Source organism: Corvus brachyrhynchos, unplaced genomic scaffold, assembly GCF_000691975.1.
Source record: "Corvus brachyrhynchos isolate BGI_N302 unplaced genomic scaffold, ASM69197v1 scaffold17, whole genome shotgun sequence".
NCBI lineage: Eukaryota > Metazoa > Chordata > Aves > Passeriformes > Corvidae > Corvus > Corvus brachyrhynchos.
The window spans coordinates 6,039,447-6,060,462 of record NW_008240046.1 but is presented as its reverse complement, the minus strand read 5'-3'; the positions used below and the strand labels follow the sequence as shown (position 1 = coordinate 6,060,462).

General features: G+C 36.9%; 1 protein-coding gene across 4 annotated transcripts in view; it reads left to right on the top strand.

The window, feature by feature from the left end:
• The window catches only part of CORIN (corin, serine peptidase), a 125,317-nt gene that overhangs the window by 31,949 nt on the left and 72,352 nt on the right, over positions 1–21,016 (top strand). For all 4 annotated transcript variants that reach the window (XM_017744346.1, XM_017744344.1, XM_017744343.1 and 1 more), the window contains one exon: positions 10,822–11,032. In XM_017744346.1, coding sequence (XP_017599835.1) covers positions 10,822–11,032 — 211 coding nt within the window. The remainder of the gene's footprint in view (positions 1–10,821; positions 11,033–21,016) is intronic.

The following is a 21,016-nucleotide window of genomic DNA, read 5'->3' as shown; positions in this document are numbered from 1 at the left end:
CTGGAGCGGGGCCGGAGTGGAGCGAAACACGGGCACTTGCACAAGTGTGCGGGAGGGTGAACACCCCCCCGAGCCCTAAACAATTGCTTTAAATAATGACGTGGAAAATTGTTCTTGTTACCTCTAGCTAAACTTGTGATTTCTATTCCCTTTAATAAATTCGTGGCTCACTATTACAGTTCTTCTGTTTGTAGTTCATCTCTTCAAATTCTGTCTGATGAAACATTGTTCTGTGTAAGATATCTAACAGACCTCAAATATTTGTTAGGATTAATATTGCAATAAGTACTGTGAATAACTAACACACCCTCCCTGAAGTTCCATGTATCTTTGCTCTTTGGCCCTTCAGTGGTGTGGTTTCGTTTAGAGTGAGAGATTGCCACTTCTACTCTACTGTGGAACTAAAGTCAGCTTTGTTCTGATGTTTAAATGTGTTTAAATGACACATGTGCTTCTGGAGTTGTGGATGTGTGTTCCTTTAAAACTTTAAAGAATGGAAGTATTTCAGCTTTGCACCCGTTATGGATTCACCATGGGTTTTTATATCATAGGTTTGTTGCTTGCATTTTAAACAGATGTTTGTTATCAGATTGAACCATGAATTGACCGAGAGGCTAGGCAAGACATCAAATACTTAGTGAAACTTTCAAGGATGGGAACAATGAAGCAAGGCACATCTGAAGATAATTGTTTGAGTATTGCAGGCATTGACTTTTGTTTCATACCCATTAGCTTGTCTGAAACTATTTAAAAGTATTTGTGTGGTTATTTCAACAGAAAGATGTTGCCAAAACAGATTTTTCTATTCTATATTGTGATTGATCACTTTGTTTCCAAAGGTACACCTTACATCTGGTAGCAGTATGTGATTTAGATTGATTAAAGCTTATCTGTTTTGTGCTTCTGCATGGTCTGTTATGGATTGTAACAGATAAAGTGCAGCCAGGTGTGGGTACAGAGCCATCATTAATATAAAATGGTAAGTTCTAAACTCCTCAAAATATTGGAAAGTGAGAGCATTGATACAACTAAGTGATTTACAGTCACTTTCACAACCATGTGAAATTCAAGAGCAACATAATGAGTACCATGGTTTGAAGTCATTGTAGGGAATTTGAAGAAGTGATAAACAGCCGAATACAGCTAAAGATTAATTTAGCTGTTAATCAGTACACAAAATCTGTCTTTCTCACCTTTGTTATGATAGATAATTAAAAAAAATTATACTCTCCAGTGAAATAAAATAGCAGAAGTTCATACCAGAAATTAGGAAAATCTTTTTCACTGGATAGATAGTGAAGAACCCATTGCCTAGAGAGGCTGTGGGATCCCTTTCCTTGGGTGTTTCCAAGACTCAGACAAAGTCATGGATGACAACTTGCTGGCAGCAATCTCACTTGGAGCAGCAAGCTGGGTGGAGACCTCCAAAGGACTCCAAAGGCTACCAATAGTTCTGTGATTCTAGGGTATAAAAAAATTGGGAGTAGAACATGAACTTTTTGCATGGTTGAAAAAAGTTTAACATTACAGCTGGTTTAATGGTATTTAAGATAATTTAATCCTAATTTTAATGGGGAAACTTGTCAGTTCTCTCTAACTGACATAGGCAATTAAACAATGAGCTATAAGAGAACATTGAAGCAAGCTATTTGTATTTATCAGTAGATTTATTTAAAAGAACTTAATGAATTTTCCATTCTGCAGAAAGCAGTTAAGTACAAGGGTTTAAAAATCTCATTTCGCACAAGCAACTTGCAGGCACCATGTTCCTAAGGTTTAAATGCAACCTGAACTGACATACAGTTGTAAGAAACTTAATTATGTTAAGCTCTTAAACATTTTCCTTCTACGCACTAAAACATAAGGTGGCTTTTGACCTCTAATTGCTCAGGCTGAGAAAGTTTGTCAGAATTCCTCTTTGTTCACACCACAAAAACATAGTGTAACAGGAACATTAAAGAATAATTGCATTAATGTAGCCAGCTAGGCTTGTCTGTGAACAGAAGCATTCAGACTCTAGTGGTAGAAAAAGAATTAGGCCATCACTGAATGTTTTAAAAATGCAATGCTTAAAATAAAATTCCAGTGATATAAACAGGAGAGTCAGTAGCAGTTGGACAAAGAAATTGCCAAGGAAGTTGTATCTCATGTCCTGCAACACATATTTTGCCAAATGTGCGACCAAATTCAGAAGATTTAGGTTGCAGTATTTCTGGCTAACACAAATGATCTTTTAGAGACAATGATTGCGCTATAACAAAACAAGCACATACATACCTCTGAAACAAAGGTTATGGGAATTTCCCATAGGGAAAACTATTAATTCATTAGACTGATCAGCCTTAGTTAACCAGGACTTTGAAGATCAACACCCAGACCCTAAACTTCCCCTGCAAACTTTCAAATGGGAAACTGCAGGTTGCAAAGCATATGTTGTGTGTACTCACAGTGTTCTGCTTTTCAAGTGAGGTGCTGTATTCTGCTCATAGGCTCTAGACAGATTTCGCAGGGAGGGGTTTGCTGTGTTAGTTTTATCTGACACTGAGGTGGGTATAGTTATCATTGTGAGATATACCTGGAAAAAAGGAACCTAATTTCTTATTAATTAGATCAGAAGAGTGGCTGTTTTAGAAAGGTAATTAACCAAAGAGAACTGGGACAGCTCAGGCACAGTCTATTTCTATTCTGACCTATTTCTAACCTAAACTATCTTAAGTCTTTTACAAAGCCCTCTGGGTTTGGGGTTTTTGGGGGGGGTTGGTTTTTTTTTTGGTTTTTCTTTTTTTTTTTTTTTTGTTTGTTTTGTTTTGTTTTGAACATAACTGTATTGGTACATAATTAAATATTGCCAATTAATTTAATTCATGCATTCATTTTCACTTACTGAAAACATGTTTGTTAGAAAAACCCCTCAAAAAATTAAACCAAAACCATCTGGATGCCTGTCTGGTTCTGGTAGAGGCTACCATTTTTTATCCCCTTTTTTTAAAAAAAGGCCTATCAAGAGTGGTAAAGTCATGCACATGTTTCAAAACAATAGCAAAATCCCGTCCAATTTAATGTACCATGGGAAGTAGCCTGTCGTTAATGTCAATATGTGCCATTTGTTTAATGGTAGGCGCTTAGAAATGTCTCAAATTTCACTAAAGAATCCTGTAATTAGAAAATGACTAATCAAAATTCCAGATCTGGAATACAGGCCTGCTTGCACCTCATGAGGGGTAAATGTTCAACCTCAGCTTTGGCTCTTGAGCTTACCTGCTCTCAGCTGTGCCTGCCCAAGGGATTAAAGAAGTATGTGCTTCAGCCAAGGAGAGCAGTATCTGGAAGCAACTTGCTGAAAGAAGTGGGGCTCCAAACAATGAGGTGTCTTGATGAAGTGTCAGGATTTTGCAATATTCTTTGGTCAGGAGAATAGCTGAGTTAGAATTTATGACTTGCTCTGAGCAAGAAGTGTCTGGGACAAACTGCGTTCCACTCTAAAGCAGCTGGTAGAGATTGCCTTAAAAAAATAATTATGATAACACTTCAACTCTGATCTAAAATATGAGTTGTATTTCCCTCAGGGCTAATCCACTTTCTGTGAACTGGGAGATAATGAATTCTTTTTCTCTCTACTGCAGGTGGACAGTAGCCTTACCACCTTTCCCTTTGGTACCTGTGGAGCACAAGGGGGAGTTAACAATCACTCATCCCTTTCAAATTGCATAATTCATTAGCTGAATTAAATTAAATGCGGAGCAGTTGTTTTCAGCTAGTTCTAGTGCCTGACTTGTGTTTCAGATCCATGGATGGGATTTGCTGTTCAAAAGTTTGTTTTCTTCTTCCCCACAGAAGCTGTTACAAGTCAGTGGTGCTTCACTTAGAGGTTGGTGGTGCTGAGGAGGTGTTCCCATTCCCTTTGCTCTGAAGCATACAGCGCTGCATGCTTTTTATGGCATTTGTTTGCTCAGTGAGCTGACTCAGCTCTAACACTGGCTAAGGTAGCTCTTGGGTGGTTTGGCACAAAAGTTGTTTCAAAGGAAATGGCAAGAACACATGGTTGAGAGGAAGTAGTATTGCACCATGGCATCAGTTCAATTGTCTTTTGAAATGTTTTTCTGACTGTGTCAGTTGACTTAAAAAAAGTCATGACCTTCTGTTAGAAACTGACTCGGAAAGTATATATCTTTAGGCTACCATCACTGCTATTGAGCCTTCAGTGATGCCATGATGAATTTTTGCCTTTTCTTTTATACCCCTTTTATATACCTTTTTATAGCTTTTTTATTCTTAGTGTTTTTTAGCCTACATTCTCAGACTTATTTGTCAAACTAGGAGACTTACACATTTTAGAAGCCTCATAGTTAGGGATCAATATGCCCCAGACACCAAGGTCTTCTCCAGAACACATTCTGTAAACTAAGATAGAACCATCCAGGGGAAGGTTCCCTGGGGAGAGGGGCTCACTTGAGCCTCTCACTGGGGATCTTTGATAGATATGCTAATTAGTAAGACCTATAATGACGTACCTGATCTATCCTGTGTGTGCATTGCGGGGTGCATTTCGGCGCATTTCACCTGGACGTGGTGCACCTAAGGATCCTTAAAATAAATATAGAGGTAAAATCCCTTTTTCCCTTTTAACCGTGTTTGATTCTTGATTTTAAGAGGCATCATCAGGAGACACGAGTTTGTCAAATCTCTACCCACATGTAAATGGAACAAACTTACTACTATGTCTCTTCAGTTTGTGTCTTTGTGGTATATTAAAGCTGTATAAATGCATCCTCTTAAGCCTTTCTTTAGGGATCAAGACATTACATTTCATGTGTAAATTGCTTCTGGTAATTTCCTGAAGTCTGCAGGATCATTTATGCTCATTGTCACCTAAAATAAAAGCTATTAGTGCTTTTAGTTAAGTGCTTCTTAATCCATGTTTCCATTTTGCAGTATACTGTAGAGGATCTCTGCTCTAGCAAATGAGAAATGCTTATTTTTCACAGATAGAATACATTTTACATTGTTTTCCATCCCTTCATCATTTTCACATTTTGGTAATGGAGGTATTGCTGTTTGCACACACTTGTGCTTTTGCACTGTCTACAGACACAGTATTTACCAAAAGTTCATTTACTGTGGTAGCCCTCTTGAAAGAGGAATACTGGTCAACTCCTCAAGGATATTTTGATCTTGTCAAGAGAGGCTATTAGAAGTGGGGACCTTGCTGTTGAGAGTTGTTTATTTTTATGATATATATATATATATATATTGCTTTTACACCAGAGTATGGAGTTGTCTTTTCCTTCACTTTCTCAGTGCTTAATGGATGCTATAGGTATGAGCTCTCTATTTCCATGGTGCAACTAAATAGTTTGTTGATTGCAAAGGAAACGAGATGTGTCATGGAAGTGGTGATTCTGTCACCAGTGGGTTTGTTGCTCTATGTGGATGTTCCAAAATTTGATAGTGATAGAGCAACCCCCTATAGTTTAAGTGTTTTTTTGGTTTTTTTTTTTAACAGAGAGCAGATATAAATGGGAGACAGCAACAAAGCAAACACTGAACTCGAGATTTCTTTTGGAAAATAATTGTGTGATAGTAGTTGGCATCATTTTAGAGAAAGCTGTAGAATAATTTACTTTTCAGTAAGTCACCATCTTTAAAAAATAGAGATTAATTTTAATCTAAACTACATCTTTTTATGCTATTTTTTAAGAAGGTGAATACATAATAAAGGAATGCTTTAGTTCAGTAAGAGGACTTGTGCTTTAGTTGTAAGACAATGAAACGTTGCCTGATGTACATCAGTAAAGAAACCTTAAGAAATAAATGCTTTTGAACCATGTGATTTGTATTCTATAAGCTTCTTACTGACTACAACTTCTTTTTTATTAATGGTATGATTATTGAAATTACTCCTATGTGATTATCATACAGTGCTTATTTAATAGAGTTGCAGAAGTGAATTATGTCTATTATTCTAGGAGAAGTTTTGAGCTAATCAGAGGCAGTTGACATGTATTTTGTACATGATGTTCCTTTTTAAGCATCAGTTTGAGTGGAAGTTTAAAATACTGATTTGATTTTGTGCAAATGTACCTGAATAGATACAGAAGGAATATGTGCAATTGAAGAGAATCCTAGCAGGAACCATGGATGAGTAGACATTCAGCTCTTCTTCGTTCATTGTGTTACTTCAATTTCTTTCACTCCACTTTCCATGTCCTGAAGAATTTGGAACCTTTTTCATTTACAGATGTCTCTTTAGCAAATTTTTTACTTTTCCCAGTATTATGGTGACAATGTGTCTTGGTTCACATTAAATCTCAAGGAGCTGCAGACGTCAAGAGGGTGACATATTTAAAAAGGGAAGGCAATTATTTAGAACAACATTTGAGCATATGCTAACTTCATTCCTATTCAGACAGCACTTCAGCACATGCTTAAAAGATGCTATCAGTAGAGAAGCTGTCTAGCCTCAAGACTGAAATTCAAAATAAGCCAGAGTTACTGCTTTTAAAAAATCATTTGGCATCTACATCCCCTGTTGATTTGAATAGGGTCTGCTGGTGTTCTGAAGTTCTGAAAAAAATTGTCCATGGCTAACTTTTATCCCTAAATGCAAGGATATAATGAGTTTTAAGCAGTTGCTTCTACCAAGATCCTGAGAACAGTGCTAAACTTAAGAATTCCTTTAATTACCCATGGTCTGACAGAGAGGTTCTGCAACTATTCACAAACGTGTGACCTTTGATTTGAGGCATCCAACTAATGCTTACTAGAATAGTGCACCATTAATTAGATAGAACTGGATATCCAGATTTTGGATATCCAGTGAAAGACGTTAAATCTTGGTATGGCAGTTTCAAATATTCAGTTAGTGATTCAAAATATATAGGAAAATAAAGTTAAGAACAGTCTTTGTAATTGTAATGCTTTCATTAACATCTATAATTTTAACTGCATATAAAACAAGTGGGATTCATTTAGATAGACCAAATTTTGGAAGGATGACAAGGTAGTCTGATTTAAGAAAGTGTTTAATTTGTTGTTTAGATAAAGGTACATTTGCAGTATTTGTGTTCTAAGTGTTTCAGCATTCCATGAAGGAAGAAAATGGAACTGAGGGTCAAGTGACATGAAAGTGTAATGGTTCTTGAGAACTAAGATATTAGTCCAAAAAAAGCACACCCAGTCACTATAAATTTTAAAATAGGCTCAAATGATTTGGATCTGAATAGCTTACAAGCTCATAAGTATTTTTAAAATTCTTGTGTAAATAATTTTCCATAATCTAACATAAACCATAAGCCTTTAAGTGCAGAAAATTTTGATGAAATTCAAGTAGCAGAAAATAACAAAGAATCACAAGAAAGGTGGGATGTGTTGAAGAGTAAATTGCACTCATGATTGAAAGGTAATATGCACTTGTTATAAGTAATAATTGTTAGATCATGTTTGAGATCTTGGGTAGAAGAGAAAGTATGCAAATAGGGACATGAAAGCTCTATCTGAAAATAAGAGCTGCATTAACAATACAGGATTGTAGAAATGATAGGATGAAGCGATGAAGCTGACATTGCAATACGGAAAGTGAGAAGAAGGTAAAGGTGGAATATGAAAGGAAATATAATGACATGGGAGGTTATGTCATACAAACAGTAATTTCCACTGTGTCCAGAATAAGAGAGACTCTGGGGAGGAGACAGCAAAGGTCTCCAATAGTTGGGAAGAATTATTCAGACTCTGAAGAGCTTGAAATTGTCAAACACATGAAATGCTTTCATTGTCTCACTATTTACAATGGCAAATTCAGGACAGATGTCTAAAAGACAAGCATTTTTAGGAGTCTTGAAGGCAAAATACTAAAGGAAATCAGAAAAAGAAATTTAAAAAAGTTATCTTTAACCATCTGATTTAAAAGCAAAGTGAACTGGATCCAAACTGACAGTATGAAGAAAATTGTGACTTACATTGTCTGGTATATTTTGAGTAGTATGGTCAAGCTGTCTGTGATGTGTTCTTTATTGATTTTGAACCATGACTCAAAATATGTCCTGACACAAATAGCTGCAGATTAACCAACAGAGTGCTTTTGAGAGGAATTGGAAGTTTTAGACTAGGGGAAATAGTACAAATGATACAGAGATGTTGACCAGACTTGAAAAAAATTGAACTCCAGATTTTTTCAAAGCTATTTCCTTCCATAGCTTAATTTTGGTTTTCTGTCCAATATTTTTCTCTGATTTATACTCCTATATAGTCAATGACACAGAGACTCATGAGAATTTTATCCTGTAGTGGGAATTATCCAAATGATCTAAATCTGTTACTGCGTCTTTGATGTGTCCCTGTCTTTTCATTGCTTCTGTCTAACTTTCCATACAGGAAGGTGACCTACAGTTTCCCCTTCTCTCAGTCGTCTTCTCCCAACATCACTGAGTTTTTTCCACATGACTCTGAGTCTGATACTTCTATTTAAGTTATGCTTGGTTGGCACAGAGTTTATCTTTCCTTCCATGGCCACCTCCATGCAGTGAGAAACACGTAAAAGTCATCCAAATCTGACATGGCTAAGTGGGATCTAGGCTAGCTAAATAAAGTGTTTAAAGAGACAGTACAGTAATGCTTGAGTTGAAACTAACTTTGTAGAATTGTTTCAGCTCTCAGTTGTGTCTCAAAAAGTGTTCTCAATTATACGTTCATGCTACTTGAATTCGGAAAGAAGGAACATTTTTTATTAGACTGTGGTGGATTGCTCTTTATGGGCTGCCAGATATCCACCCAGCTTCTCTCTCACTCCCTCCACTTCACAGGACAGTGGGAAGCAGGAAACAAGGTGAAAATCACTTAGGCTTGAGTGAAAGGCAGAGAGAACACTTACCAACTGCTGTCAGGTGCACAACAGACCCATGGAAAATTAATTTAATATATTAACAATTAAAACCAGAACTGGATGGTGAGAAACAAATATAAGAACTAAAACACTTTCCCTCATCCTGCCCTTCTTTCACAGGCTCAGTTTCATTCCTTCATTCTCCGCTCCTCTACCTCCTTCCTGCTGTGAGCAGCACAGGAGGATGCGGAATAGGGTTGTGGTCAGTCCATAAGAGTTCCACTCTGCTGTTTCTTCCTCCTCACAATTCTCCCTGCTTTCAAAGGGCTTTATGTTGCTGGGCAGTAAAGACACTTTGTGAAAAATCACTGCTTTGAACAGCTCTGATCTTACCCTCTGGTTCCTGCCACTGCACTGCCCTTCTCTTGTCCTGGAAAAAATTATTTTTTGCCAAAAAGCTATTCAACCCAATTATCTGTTCCAAGTGAAATAGTTATTTTTTCCTCTCTTTCTCTCCTTTCACCCTGTGCCCACCAAAAAATTACATTGTGGTGTAAGAGGAGAGAAAAGGCAGGCAGGCTAATGTAGAGAGCTACTTCATTGCATGGCCTCATAAATCCAGAAGCAGCAATCACTTCTGGGTGAGGTGTGCCTTATTATGATTAGAGGCATGGCTCAGTTTTTTAAAACTAAAAAGATTGATTAAGTTAGCTGCAGTTCTAGTTGCTTTTCTTTGGGGCTGCCATAAACTTTGTCTTTTGGGAGAGAAGGTAGGTGGTTATTTCCAATCAGCTCAGTCTGCTAGTTCAGTGTACTTTGTGCAGATGCACTCCATAGGAACAATGTGAAGAGGAGAGTGGGAAAGGGAAAATGTGGTATTTAAGTTAGCTTCAGCAGGACTGAATATGAAACTGTAGACTTGCACTGCAACTGTTGCAGTAGAAGAAAGCACTTTTTTATCCATTTGGGAGTTGCTGGTGATTAAACAGAAAACTCTTAATTCAGATGAATGTCAGAAATGACCCATATAATTAGGTATAATTAGGGACCATGCTGTTCTAATCTACAGTGTTTTCACATGGCCATTATCCCCATTCACTGCTCTTCTTACCTGCCCATAGGTATTGCCAAAACTAGTTTTTATTCCCCATAATTGCAGCCTTTCTGTACCTGAAGGGAGCCTATGAGAATGATGGAGAGAGATTATTTGCACTCTACTCTGTGTGATCATCCTGTTTGCAAGGACAGGTCCTGGGTTTAGTCTTTTTTTTTTGTTTTAGAAATTATTATATAATTGCCACAAAATTCCTTCTTCTTATCCATGAATTTTGAATTCATTGCTCCCCTGTCCAGCCACTGAGTACCACAAAAATACCAGATAGCTCCAAGGAACTGTAGCCCTTCTCTGTCAGGACTGTGTGAATTTTAAAAGGTCTAAAGCAGTCTATGCACATGATCTCAGCCAAAATGTCAGTGCTTCTTGCCACATGCCATGGCAGGGACTATCATGCAGTTGTGCCTCAGGAGATACATGATGATCTCCTGAATAATTTTGATGAAATTCCACTTGATGAAATTTCTACTTGGGAAAGTAGAATGGTAGCAAAAAGATAAATTTTATGGGAACACTAAAACCAGAGCAGCTTCAGAACCCATTATTTGTCTGTGTGACTTCCACTCTCAACTTAATCTGAATTTGATTGTATCCAGGCCGTGTCCAAAAGAAATTGGTTTTGTGTTATTTCTAGTCCAGTTTTGTACAAAGTCAGAGGATTGTGAAAATATCTAAAAGCTTATTTGGCTTTCCAAGCTAAGCTTCTCTGGTTTAATTTTTTTTCTTATTTTTTGACAGTATTATGATAACATTATGGAATAATCTTACCTGTGAGATACCAGAATTGCTTATATATTGTATATACTGACTGATTAATTCAATATGTGCTTTGAACCAACTTATTCAATGGTGATACTATTGTTCTAAACATATTGTTTTGATTTCACAGGTGCCTGCATAAATATCACCAACAGCCAGTGCCAAGTGCTGCCATATAACTACACCACTGGAACTTCAGTTCTTTCCATTGTCAAAAGTGTTGAAATGGACAAGTTCCTGAAGTTCTTCAGTTATCTCAATCGTCTCAACTGCTATCAACACATTCTGCTGTTTGGCTGTAGTCTCGCTCTTCCTGAATGCATCCATGACGGTGATGACAGGTATTTGGGAGTGAAAATCCAGCAGTGACTAGAGCCAATTGTGGTAAAATACTCTCTGTCTAATCAGACAAGAGAAGTTCCAAACTAAGCCTATGACCTTCTCATTGTGAAATTCCTGTCTGTCAAAGCTACTGACAACATTTCTGCCATGATAAGCTAACTGTAATAGAGATATTTTAGAAAAATATTGCCACCATATAAACAAAAACTGTGATATTACAGCAGTCAGGCTTATTTTCCTAAAGAAGCCTGTCCAGAGTTCTTCTGCCTAATTTCTCCAATCTGGCTATGCCAAAATGGAATGTTTTGAACAACAAGAATGCCTTTGATATGTATAATATTGTCATAAATTGGATGGCCTTTAGTTAAACTTCAAATTTCTTTAGTCATTTCCTTCATCAAAGTTAATATTTTAAATATGTTTTTTGGTATTAAATTAGCAAGATACATTCAGGGTGACATTAACTATTCTAAAAGCTTAAGGAGCATGTATTTTTTCTGCATTTACATAATTTCACAGTGTTAGTATAATGTGCATGCACTTTTAAATTGAGTTTGATTTGAAAAAGGATCAGTGAGTTTAGCAGAGCTAAAATCAAAACATGACACAAAAGGGGAAAAGGAATATTTTCTTAGTATATGTACACAATCTTTGATGTTTCTGGAGGGGGAAAGAGAGACAATCGATTTCTTTCTCCTTGTTTTCATTTTTCCTTATTTCCAGTTCCTCCACTGTGAAATTCAGTGGAAGAGAGTATGACAATGGAATAAGTGTTTCAAATAACATAACAAGACCAGGAAGACAAAAGTTGTTTAGAAGGAATAGAATACTTATGAAAGAAGTTCTGTGAAAGCTGGTCTAAAATTCAGTTACCAGTGAAAGGTACAGTCTCACTCCAGGAAATGTATGCCTGCCATTTCCAGTGTATCACAAGGATTCCTGGACTGGCTAATTAAGCTCACTAAACTGACAGAAAATTAACCCAGAATAAACATGTACAGGTGATGTACATGTGATGTATGTACATGTACATGTGATGATATGGATAGGATTAGTGGGGAGGAAAGGCAGCAGAGGTAACAGTGGAATGACACTGACCTTTAGACTGGCTGAGTGGTTTAATCCAAATACACCTGTGTACGTCTTTGTTAGCCTATCAAAAGCTGTAATTAACCCTGTTTAACTGAGTGCATTATTAGTTACAGCACCTCTGCTCCAATTCAGTATTACAATTCTTCTACTTAAGGAATCTTACAAACAGCCTTACACTACCTGTTTTCTCTAAAAATTATTGAACAAAATAAGAAAAGTGGGTTCAGGTAACAAATTGATGCTTTTAAATGTTCGACAACTGAACAGGCCATTTCTCTGTTGCTTCACTTACTCTGCCTTGTTTGGAATTTGACTTTCACAAACCTTTTGAGAGTGAGTTGTGTGTATCAAAAGTGCAAAGCTCTTAAATAAGTAGATGGTGAAAGGATAAATTTTATACATTTTCTTTTCCATTTCTTTCCTGAAGACATGTTTTTGCTCTGGTTTTCAGTGACAATCAAAATACTTTGAGAGTCAAGAGTCAGGGGTTTTCTTTGTGTGGTGTTGTTTTGGGGTTTTTTTGTTTGTTTGTTTTGGTTTTGGTTTTGTTTGGGTTTTTTTCCTTCCTCTTTTTGCTTTTCATTTTTTTCCATAGCAGCAGCCTTCTCCCAAAAATTCATAACGTCAAAGCTGGAACTGGATTTCAATGTCCTGTTTTATGTCCTGGAGGTCACAGTGGTTCCTCTATTTGTATTTTAAAATCTTTTTCTTTGGTGGAAAATATTCTGCAGACTGGTGGGGAAGAAAGTCCAATGTGAGACTGCAAATGATATAAGATTACGTTAGAATCTGACTTCAGTTTTAGTAATTATGTCTCCAGAGTGTGCCATGGATGTCACTGAAAATGCAGTGACTGCAGTCAGAGTGGCAACCACAGGAAGAACCATAACAGTGGACTGACAATGTGCTGGTTAGTTAAGTCTAGTTTGCTAAACGTCAGTTGTCCTAATTTAACTTCTGGTTTCTTCTTTAAACGAAAATAGCTTTTTTTTCTGTGGGCAACTAAGTGATTTTTGTGATTACTGTCTTTCTTGTAGCATCAAATTATTGCAGGCAAACACACATATTTCAAAGCCAAGAATAATTTATTTTAAGGAGCATCAGATCTGCAAAAAGTAGTTACTTAACACCTTCCCTTCCCTTCTCAACCCAGCCCCTTCTCTGCCTTCCCCCCATAACTCCTGTCAGTGAGATCTAGAGAAAAGCACGTGACATAGTAGGGGGAAGCTACTTTGTGTATGCTGAGTGCAGATACCAAAAATGAAAGAGACAGGCCTGTGTTAGGTCTGTTGAACAGGAGAATCTGGTAAGCAGAAACATACTGAAGCAGAAGAGTCACTGGAAAGCCTCTGGTGATATGGGGATATGTCCATATGCTGTAGTGCTTTTTTTTGGGGGACTATTGTTGTCTTTAACTTACGGTATGACAAAACATCCACCAATGTTGTGAACAGCTGTTACTGACATCATCACTGCTTCCTCCCAGCAGTTACAGCTGTTGCATTCTAACATCAGTGTATATGTGGTCATAATTTTTCCTTTGTTGATCTCTCTTTGTTTTGTGAAGCAGTTGTTTCGGTTGCTTTGTTAATGTATGTAAAGCTTAATTTGACAAATATTGTTTACAGAGTATGAAAGAGATGAAACTCCTGTGATGCCTAGATGTCTATTCTTAGATATTGTTGAGAGTCTGCTGGCAGCTTGCAGCCATGGGAGCAATAACTATAACAGTGCATTACAAGAAGGAACAAGAGGGAGAGTTACAAGCACTGATCTTTGGCATTCAGTGGGCTGTCATTACACAGCTTTTCTCTGATATTTAAACTGATGTCTGTTTCCCATTTATCTTTCATGTATTTATAAACATTGTTTTCATTAACACTTGAAGGAGATTAAGTTTCTAGGCAGAGAGCATATTCAGTGTTTGTGTAGTTAGGTACAGGGAATTCTGAATACTGCCACAGTACTGTTGCTCTTCAGAAATATTCTTCTATTTCTTACTGCAGTGAAGTCATGTGTGACAGTAAAAATACATTAATTTAAAAAGCTGTATTTAATTTCAGCAACTGGTTATAAAATCAGCTAGCCCTGCTCTTTTAATAAAATATATAACAGTATCTATATACCAGTTTCCAGTACAGATAAAGTTTGAAAGTACAACTAAAACCTGTGTGAAAATGGAACATGGAAAGTTGAAGTGCAGTAAGGCTTTTTTGCATGCTTTGTGTAGTAAAGGACTGCTTATTTAAAGGTGTTATGCAGCTTCCTCCTTCTTGAGCAGATGGATGAGATCTTTCCAATATGGCTTCAAAATCAGCCTCAAAAACCCCTCTCCTAGCACAGTCCAGCATCACTGCTAAGAAAACATGACTCAGTTCTGAAAAGTAACACCACCACTGGGTGGAAGAACACCTTAAACTACATGTGCCGAGCTAATGACTTCTAAAACATTCCCAGTAGTAACTTTGTTCTTTTGGGTAGTAATAGTCTGTATCCTCTGACCACCACATGCAATACTGGTACCTTATCTGTTGTAAGAAAGACCTGTCCTCAGAGCTGTTGGTTATGATTAATGATTTAATCTAGTGAATTCTCCCTTAGCACAGTAAGACACTAAGAGTGGGCCAAAGGTCAGTTACTACAATATAGCGGATGTTTATTTATAGCAACTCAGGTGCACTGGATTCCACAATGCAAGAAGACAATAAAAGTTAGACTGCAATGTCTTCAGATTTCAAAAGGGGGGAAAGAAGGATGTATTTTAAAGCCAAAATTAATGGTAAATTTAAAGATTCAAAATCATTAGAGAAGTTCACAGTGGGTCAGCCTATAACTGCATAATGCAAACAGACTGGTTGACTGATGCTTTCTAATATTTCTTGCACTCTGTGAAATACTCAAATTTCATCCAAAGATTTGGAAAAATAGGCAGGCCATATAAGATCCTGAAGGCCTGTGTACATGGCTTATTTTGACTTTTTATGCTGGGAATAAATTTGAAGCTTATGGATTCTCATAACCCTGTGCGGTCATGATGCCTTTAAAACAGAAATAATAGCTTGAGTACTTACATTAATCCTCTTTTAAAAAGTATATTCCAGAAAGTTCAGGACATGCCTTCCATTGAGAGGTCCTCAGAGCCTCATATCTTTGGAGATCAAACTTAATTTAGGCTCCACCTAGAAAATAGAATTAGGGCAATGCAAATTAGAAAGTGTGATATGCTCCCAAGCTGAAATTCCAATGAGCCCTGCATTTCTGTATCTTTTTACTCATTATGCTTTTTTTCATGTTGGGTATCTTTGTAAATAGAGTCGTGAAGTGGCTTGTCTTCAGTTAGAGCTCAAAGAGTCCATCTGAGATCATGGCTTTTTATGCTGGATGCTGTACAAACATGCACTGAGGGGCCACCTCTTGCCTTTGAAAGTTTATAGCCCACATGAAGAAAACAAGTAAAGGATAGGAAGAGAAAGTTATACTGTCACATTAATGGCTGGGGAAGCCGAGACTGAGAAAGAAATTTTCAGTAGAGCAGAGAACTAATCTGTAACATTTATAGCCTGTATCTTTAGGCACAACATTATTTTTCGTCTTGATTAAAGTCTGAAAATTAATTTCACTTATTTATTCATTTGTGATCTAATGCACAGTGAATGCATAGCAAAACTCTCTGCCATAATTCAACCTTTTTTCCCCCCTCAGATTAATTCTGAAGGGCAAAATAATACAATGAAGGGAAAAGGCTTCTTTGATTTTTGAACTCTTTCCTACAAAGAAGTTTGTCATGTAAAAGTCTATATGTAACAAATATTTTATTGTGATGTAGTATCTATGCTACACACAGCAGTAGCCAGGTAAAGGCTTGTAGAAAGCCAAAGAGGTCAGAATAGGTCAACATGGTATGTTTGGAATGGGAGAAATTAACTAATAAAAATTAGGGTAATACCAAATAGGTTCTAAGAAGCTGTGAATAGTTTGTGTTCAGTCAAATATTTTTGAAGAGCTGCTGTTATGGCTCATAGTGGCAAATTTTATTCTGTGTTTTTTTTCTGGTTGTCTGCATTTTTTTCTATAAATAATAAAAAGGAAAAAACCAAATAATGTAATTTTCATTGTGGACATAAAATAGGATGAAATATTAGGTCCAAAAAACCAAATCCAGAATGGTGGTGTCTTTTACTAAAAACTGTCAACAGCTTAAAGCAATTTCATTCATGTCCTCTTAGAAAATGGAAGAGAATCAATCTTCAAAGAGAAAGAGATATCTGTCTGTCATGTTTGGTATAATCCATGAATGAGACCAGTGATGTGGTTATTTTCTTTTTCCTGCTTTTGTGAACTTCACTCGAAACTTATCCGTGTTGTTTATCCTGCTGACAGTGGATTAATTATATTTTATCACAGTTAGAACAGTTAAACTTATTAAAATAATAAGACGTTATTAAAAAACTCCTTTATGGAGTTAATTGAGGCTTTTGAAGTATTTAGGAGAAGTAGTTGATCACATAGATCTTGTTTACATAGCTAATGAAAATTTTTGTTTTCAGGCTTTGAACAGGAAGCTATCAGCATACATTTGAGTCAATATCTATTATGCAAAGTCCATAATGGATTTAACTGTGTATGAGTGATGTATGGACATGTATGAGTTTGTATAGGCAATCCTCCACTGGCATGCTTCAATTTTGTTTTAATCTACTAAATTTTGACAACAAAAGCAGGTAAATATGCCAAGACAAATAGCAGCTGCTATGACCTCTGAGTGAACAGTCTCATAGGTAGTGTGCGACCCAGCTTTTACACTATCTTTTTATAATGCACCTGCGGGGAGATGTCAAATTATGGTTGCGCAGGGAACTTTGCCATTCTGCAGCTTTTAAGAAATGTTTAAATTTTACACATCTGTGAAGTTAGTTTCAGAGCAATTTTTGAAGCAAAGGTATTGAGAAACCCACCTGGAAGGACATCTAGAATCCTCTCTCATAAACCTATCAGAGATGCTTTCGTTGAAATTGGTGGTATTTACTTTTAAAAATTAAACTACTGAAATGGTGACAATCACTTATCAGGTCTCCAAGGAATAAGGTGGGACAATTTTCTCCTACCACCCACTATGTTGTCTCTTTATGTTCTTCTCATGACTCCATCCAGTGTAGTTCTTGCCATGACCCAAGCACATGGAGTGGAGGCTTCTTTCAGATGCTTATAAAGTGGCTACCAGTTGTTTCCTGAGTTCGCAGTCCTGCCTTTCACATCCTGTGGGAGCTGCTTTATCCTCTTAATACACTTGCTTTTTGATGGTGCCCCTTTAGCCTAAGGAATTTAACATGATTCACAAAGGCTATTCCAGATGTAGTTTTTGGCAATGGTTGCTTGTCAAGGAGATACAGAAGATTAGAAACTTCAACTCAAAATAAAGAAGACAAGATGTTCAGTGAGTGAAGTGATATATACATAGAATGTTTGAAATCACATGTCCTTGTGACATGTTTTAAATGTTGCCATGACTTGGCTTGCAGCCCTTCAGAATCCAGCAGACTGATTTTGTAAAATCTGTCTTTGGATATAACTGAGTCATAATCCCATCTTCCATTTTTAAATTTGGGTATTGTTCACTTAAATGCAATTGTGACTTGAATCACACAGCCTTGGAGATCCAGCTAATGAAAAACATGTATAGGAGAAGTGTCTATGAAGGATGTCTGCACTTCAGGAGGCTCTCTTGAAAGCTGTTTATTGCTTAGGCAAAATTACAGCAGTCCAGAGAGTGGGTATCCAGAGCCAGCCCTACAGCTGCCAGCTCCAGCTGTAGGCATACCTGAAGCCCCTTTCTGTTCAAGTTACAAAGCATTTTATACTTTTCTTCACTGAGTATCTTGATACATAACAACCAATAAGCACCATACACAACACCTTTACATTTGCCTATAGCCTATCATAGCTACTACCATCACCATATTATAGTCATTATTATCCAATCACAAGAGTAAGTAAGTTACAATTTAAGCTTACAGTGGAAAATTCTCAGACCTCTCTTCTTGCTACATCAACATTTCTTGTTTGCCTGCCATATCTCTCTTTTTGGTAAAGATATGTTTTCTATTTATTTATGCTCTTCTTGAGACTCATTTACTTGGTGAAAAACATGTCTTTGTAGTCACATACCTTTGCCCTAATCATAAAAATCTCCTTCCAACTCATCTCCAACCTTTGCCTTCTCAGTTATTCAGTGATCACTGGTCCAGCAAAACATCTTTTACTCTATATCAAAACTTGCTTTCATTTCTATCTCATCCTCAGTTTCTACATTCAGAGATCTTTCTGCCAAGCCTACATATCTGTGAAACTTTCTTACCAAACTTTCATCCTTCCCAACAAACATGTACAGTCAAATCCTGTCAAAAAGGAATGCAAAAATTATAGAGAGAGTGGGATAAAGTTGCAAATGCTTGCCCACACAAATACTGTTCTCTATCTGCCAGTTATTTTTGTGTCTTGTCATTGTTGATTTAAAGCATCCTCCTAAGGGAATTGATATATTACTGTTTAGCAGAAAAGCTGAGGAATACACAGGGTCTGTGTTACTTGAAAAAGCCCAGAACAGCAAAACAAATGAATAATTTGTTCTTTCATTTTGTCCTTTCTACCAGTTAATAACCTTCCAATAACTGTAATTCAACCAATAGTAATAATAATAATGATATTATGGTGTAATTTTTTGATAAGTAAAATGTTGAGGATAGAGTTGCTATGGCAGATAGTCAATATGCTGTGAGAAACATTTTGTAAATCTTTCCTGCACAATGTAAATACTCAGTGTCAGCTCCAGTCTACCATCAAATTGATAGCACACTAATTCAAGGTGAAGTACTAATTAGAAGTACTTCTAATTAGAAGCACTAATTTACAGCAACAAGAAAGTGAAATGGCTGAGAGGTGTAATACATTGGGTAGGGATTCAAACTAGCAAAACCCTCTGTTTAAGGTATCTTTAAAATAGCACTAGACAGTTCCTGTGTACTTTTGAAAGTGTTTATGTGCAGTAACAGATGTCATATGCAAAGTCATTAGTGAAAACACATTTCAGTGAGTGTACTGAACAGACATGAATTTCTAAATATAAGGAGACAGTGAATAAAATCAGGGAGACTTGAAATGGAAATCTGAGTAAGTAATAAATAGATACATGGATCAAAGAAAATCTACAATATGCAGATCCAGAAAGTGATGAAATATATGCACAGAGAAAGGAACAAGAAGAAAACAAATCCTCAAGCCCCAATTCCTGCTCTAAGGAAAGATAATTTTTCAAAAACCATAATTTTATTTCTGCTGTCCTAGGAGTATAACATGTTCTTCATGAGACATGAGTGAGACCTTTAGTTAAGAAACAGCTGGTTTACATCTGACCTCAAAGAAGGGAATGCTCACATTTCTCTGAAGAAATGGAGTGGACCATCTTGCCAAGAAATGAATGAAGAAACAGTGGTTACAAAATTCCATTTCTAGAGATATACCTTTCTTCTCAGTGCAGCCTGTATTATTCATAAATAATTTCATAGTTAATGAGTTATATTATTAGTCTTGTCTAACTGTTATTCACAGGGCAGAAAACAATGTGCTAATGAGAAGATTATAGTTAAGAGTACAGTCCGTCAGAACTCAGACCATGAAGTCAATGTGTCATATTCATCACCTTAGGAGCCACTACTACTTGCTTTCAAGCATAGACCATATATAAATGTGACAAATACAAAGTTTGCTTTTGCAAGGAATGCTAGGGAGAAAATCACTAAGGCTGTGGCATGGGCCAAAATGCCTGTATTTAAAGTTGACAAGCATATCTTAGAGAACCCTTTCTCCAGATATGGATAATTGTTGAGGGGAAAAAAAATTTTAAAAGCACCATTTAACTCTCTTTTTGGATGCCTAAATAATACCCTGGGCAAAAACAGAAAGAAAAAAATGGGTTGCTTATGAAAAAGCACTCCGTAATCACCAACAGTGCTTAAGTATTTGAGCATTGAAACTTGAAATTTATTTGGGAAGTTGCTCTAATAAGTAGTAAGCTCTTCCTCACAGCTTCTAGAAGAGGGAGATAAGGGAAATAGAAGAGAAAATGTCTTTACCTTAGGGGAACTTCTGTTTATAAAGTCTATGTATCTGTGGCTGTGCCTACAGAACTTAATCCCCAATTTCTACCTTACACATCAGAAACATCATGGAGTCTCTGAAAGCATCTCTCTAACTGTCATGGCTCAGCTGCTGTGGGTGGACCTAAAGGGTCCCAATAACTAGGGGCAGCACTGGATCTAGGTACAGGCCCTTACAGGAACAGGGCCTGAAGTTGGCCTCTGTGATGCCAACTCTTTTACACAGGTGCAGTGTCAGGAAGGACAAACCAGGGGCAAAATATAGGGGAAAAGGACAGAGAAATAGGATGCTGGAGAGAATGTGTTTTCCGCATTCAGACAACTGTCCCTTCCCTGCCCGCAAACTGTTTAAAATTACTGGTATGTATAATTTGTAAATTATATTAATTTCTTGTGCCTAAGAAATTAATTTAAAAAATTAAAAGTTAGAAAAGTAATATAGAAATATAGGCAATGGGATCCTACATTGGCCAGAATTATGTGTGTGGTCCAATGCACGTGAAGCCAGCATTTGCCATAGCAGGCAGCATCAAACCTTCATGGAGTGTTTCACCCTCTCCACTGATCTAATTACAATGCATGTGTTGGGGGGAATTATGGATGCAGCAGAGTTAAAAGGTTATCAAATAGACAAACATTTTTGAGAACAATCTGGGCATGGGAATATCTGCTTGAAACTGTATTTCACAATGCTGCTCAGAGAAGTTAAGGGAAGGAGGCAGAAAGGAAAATCAGGAG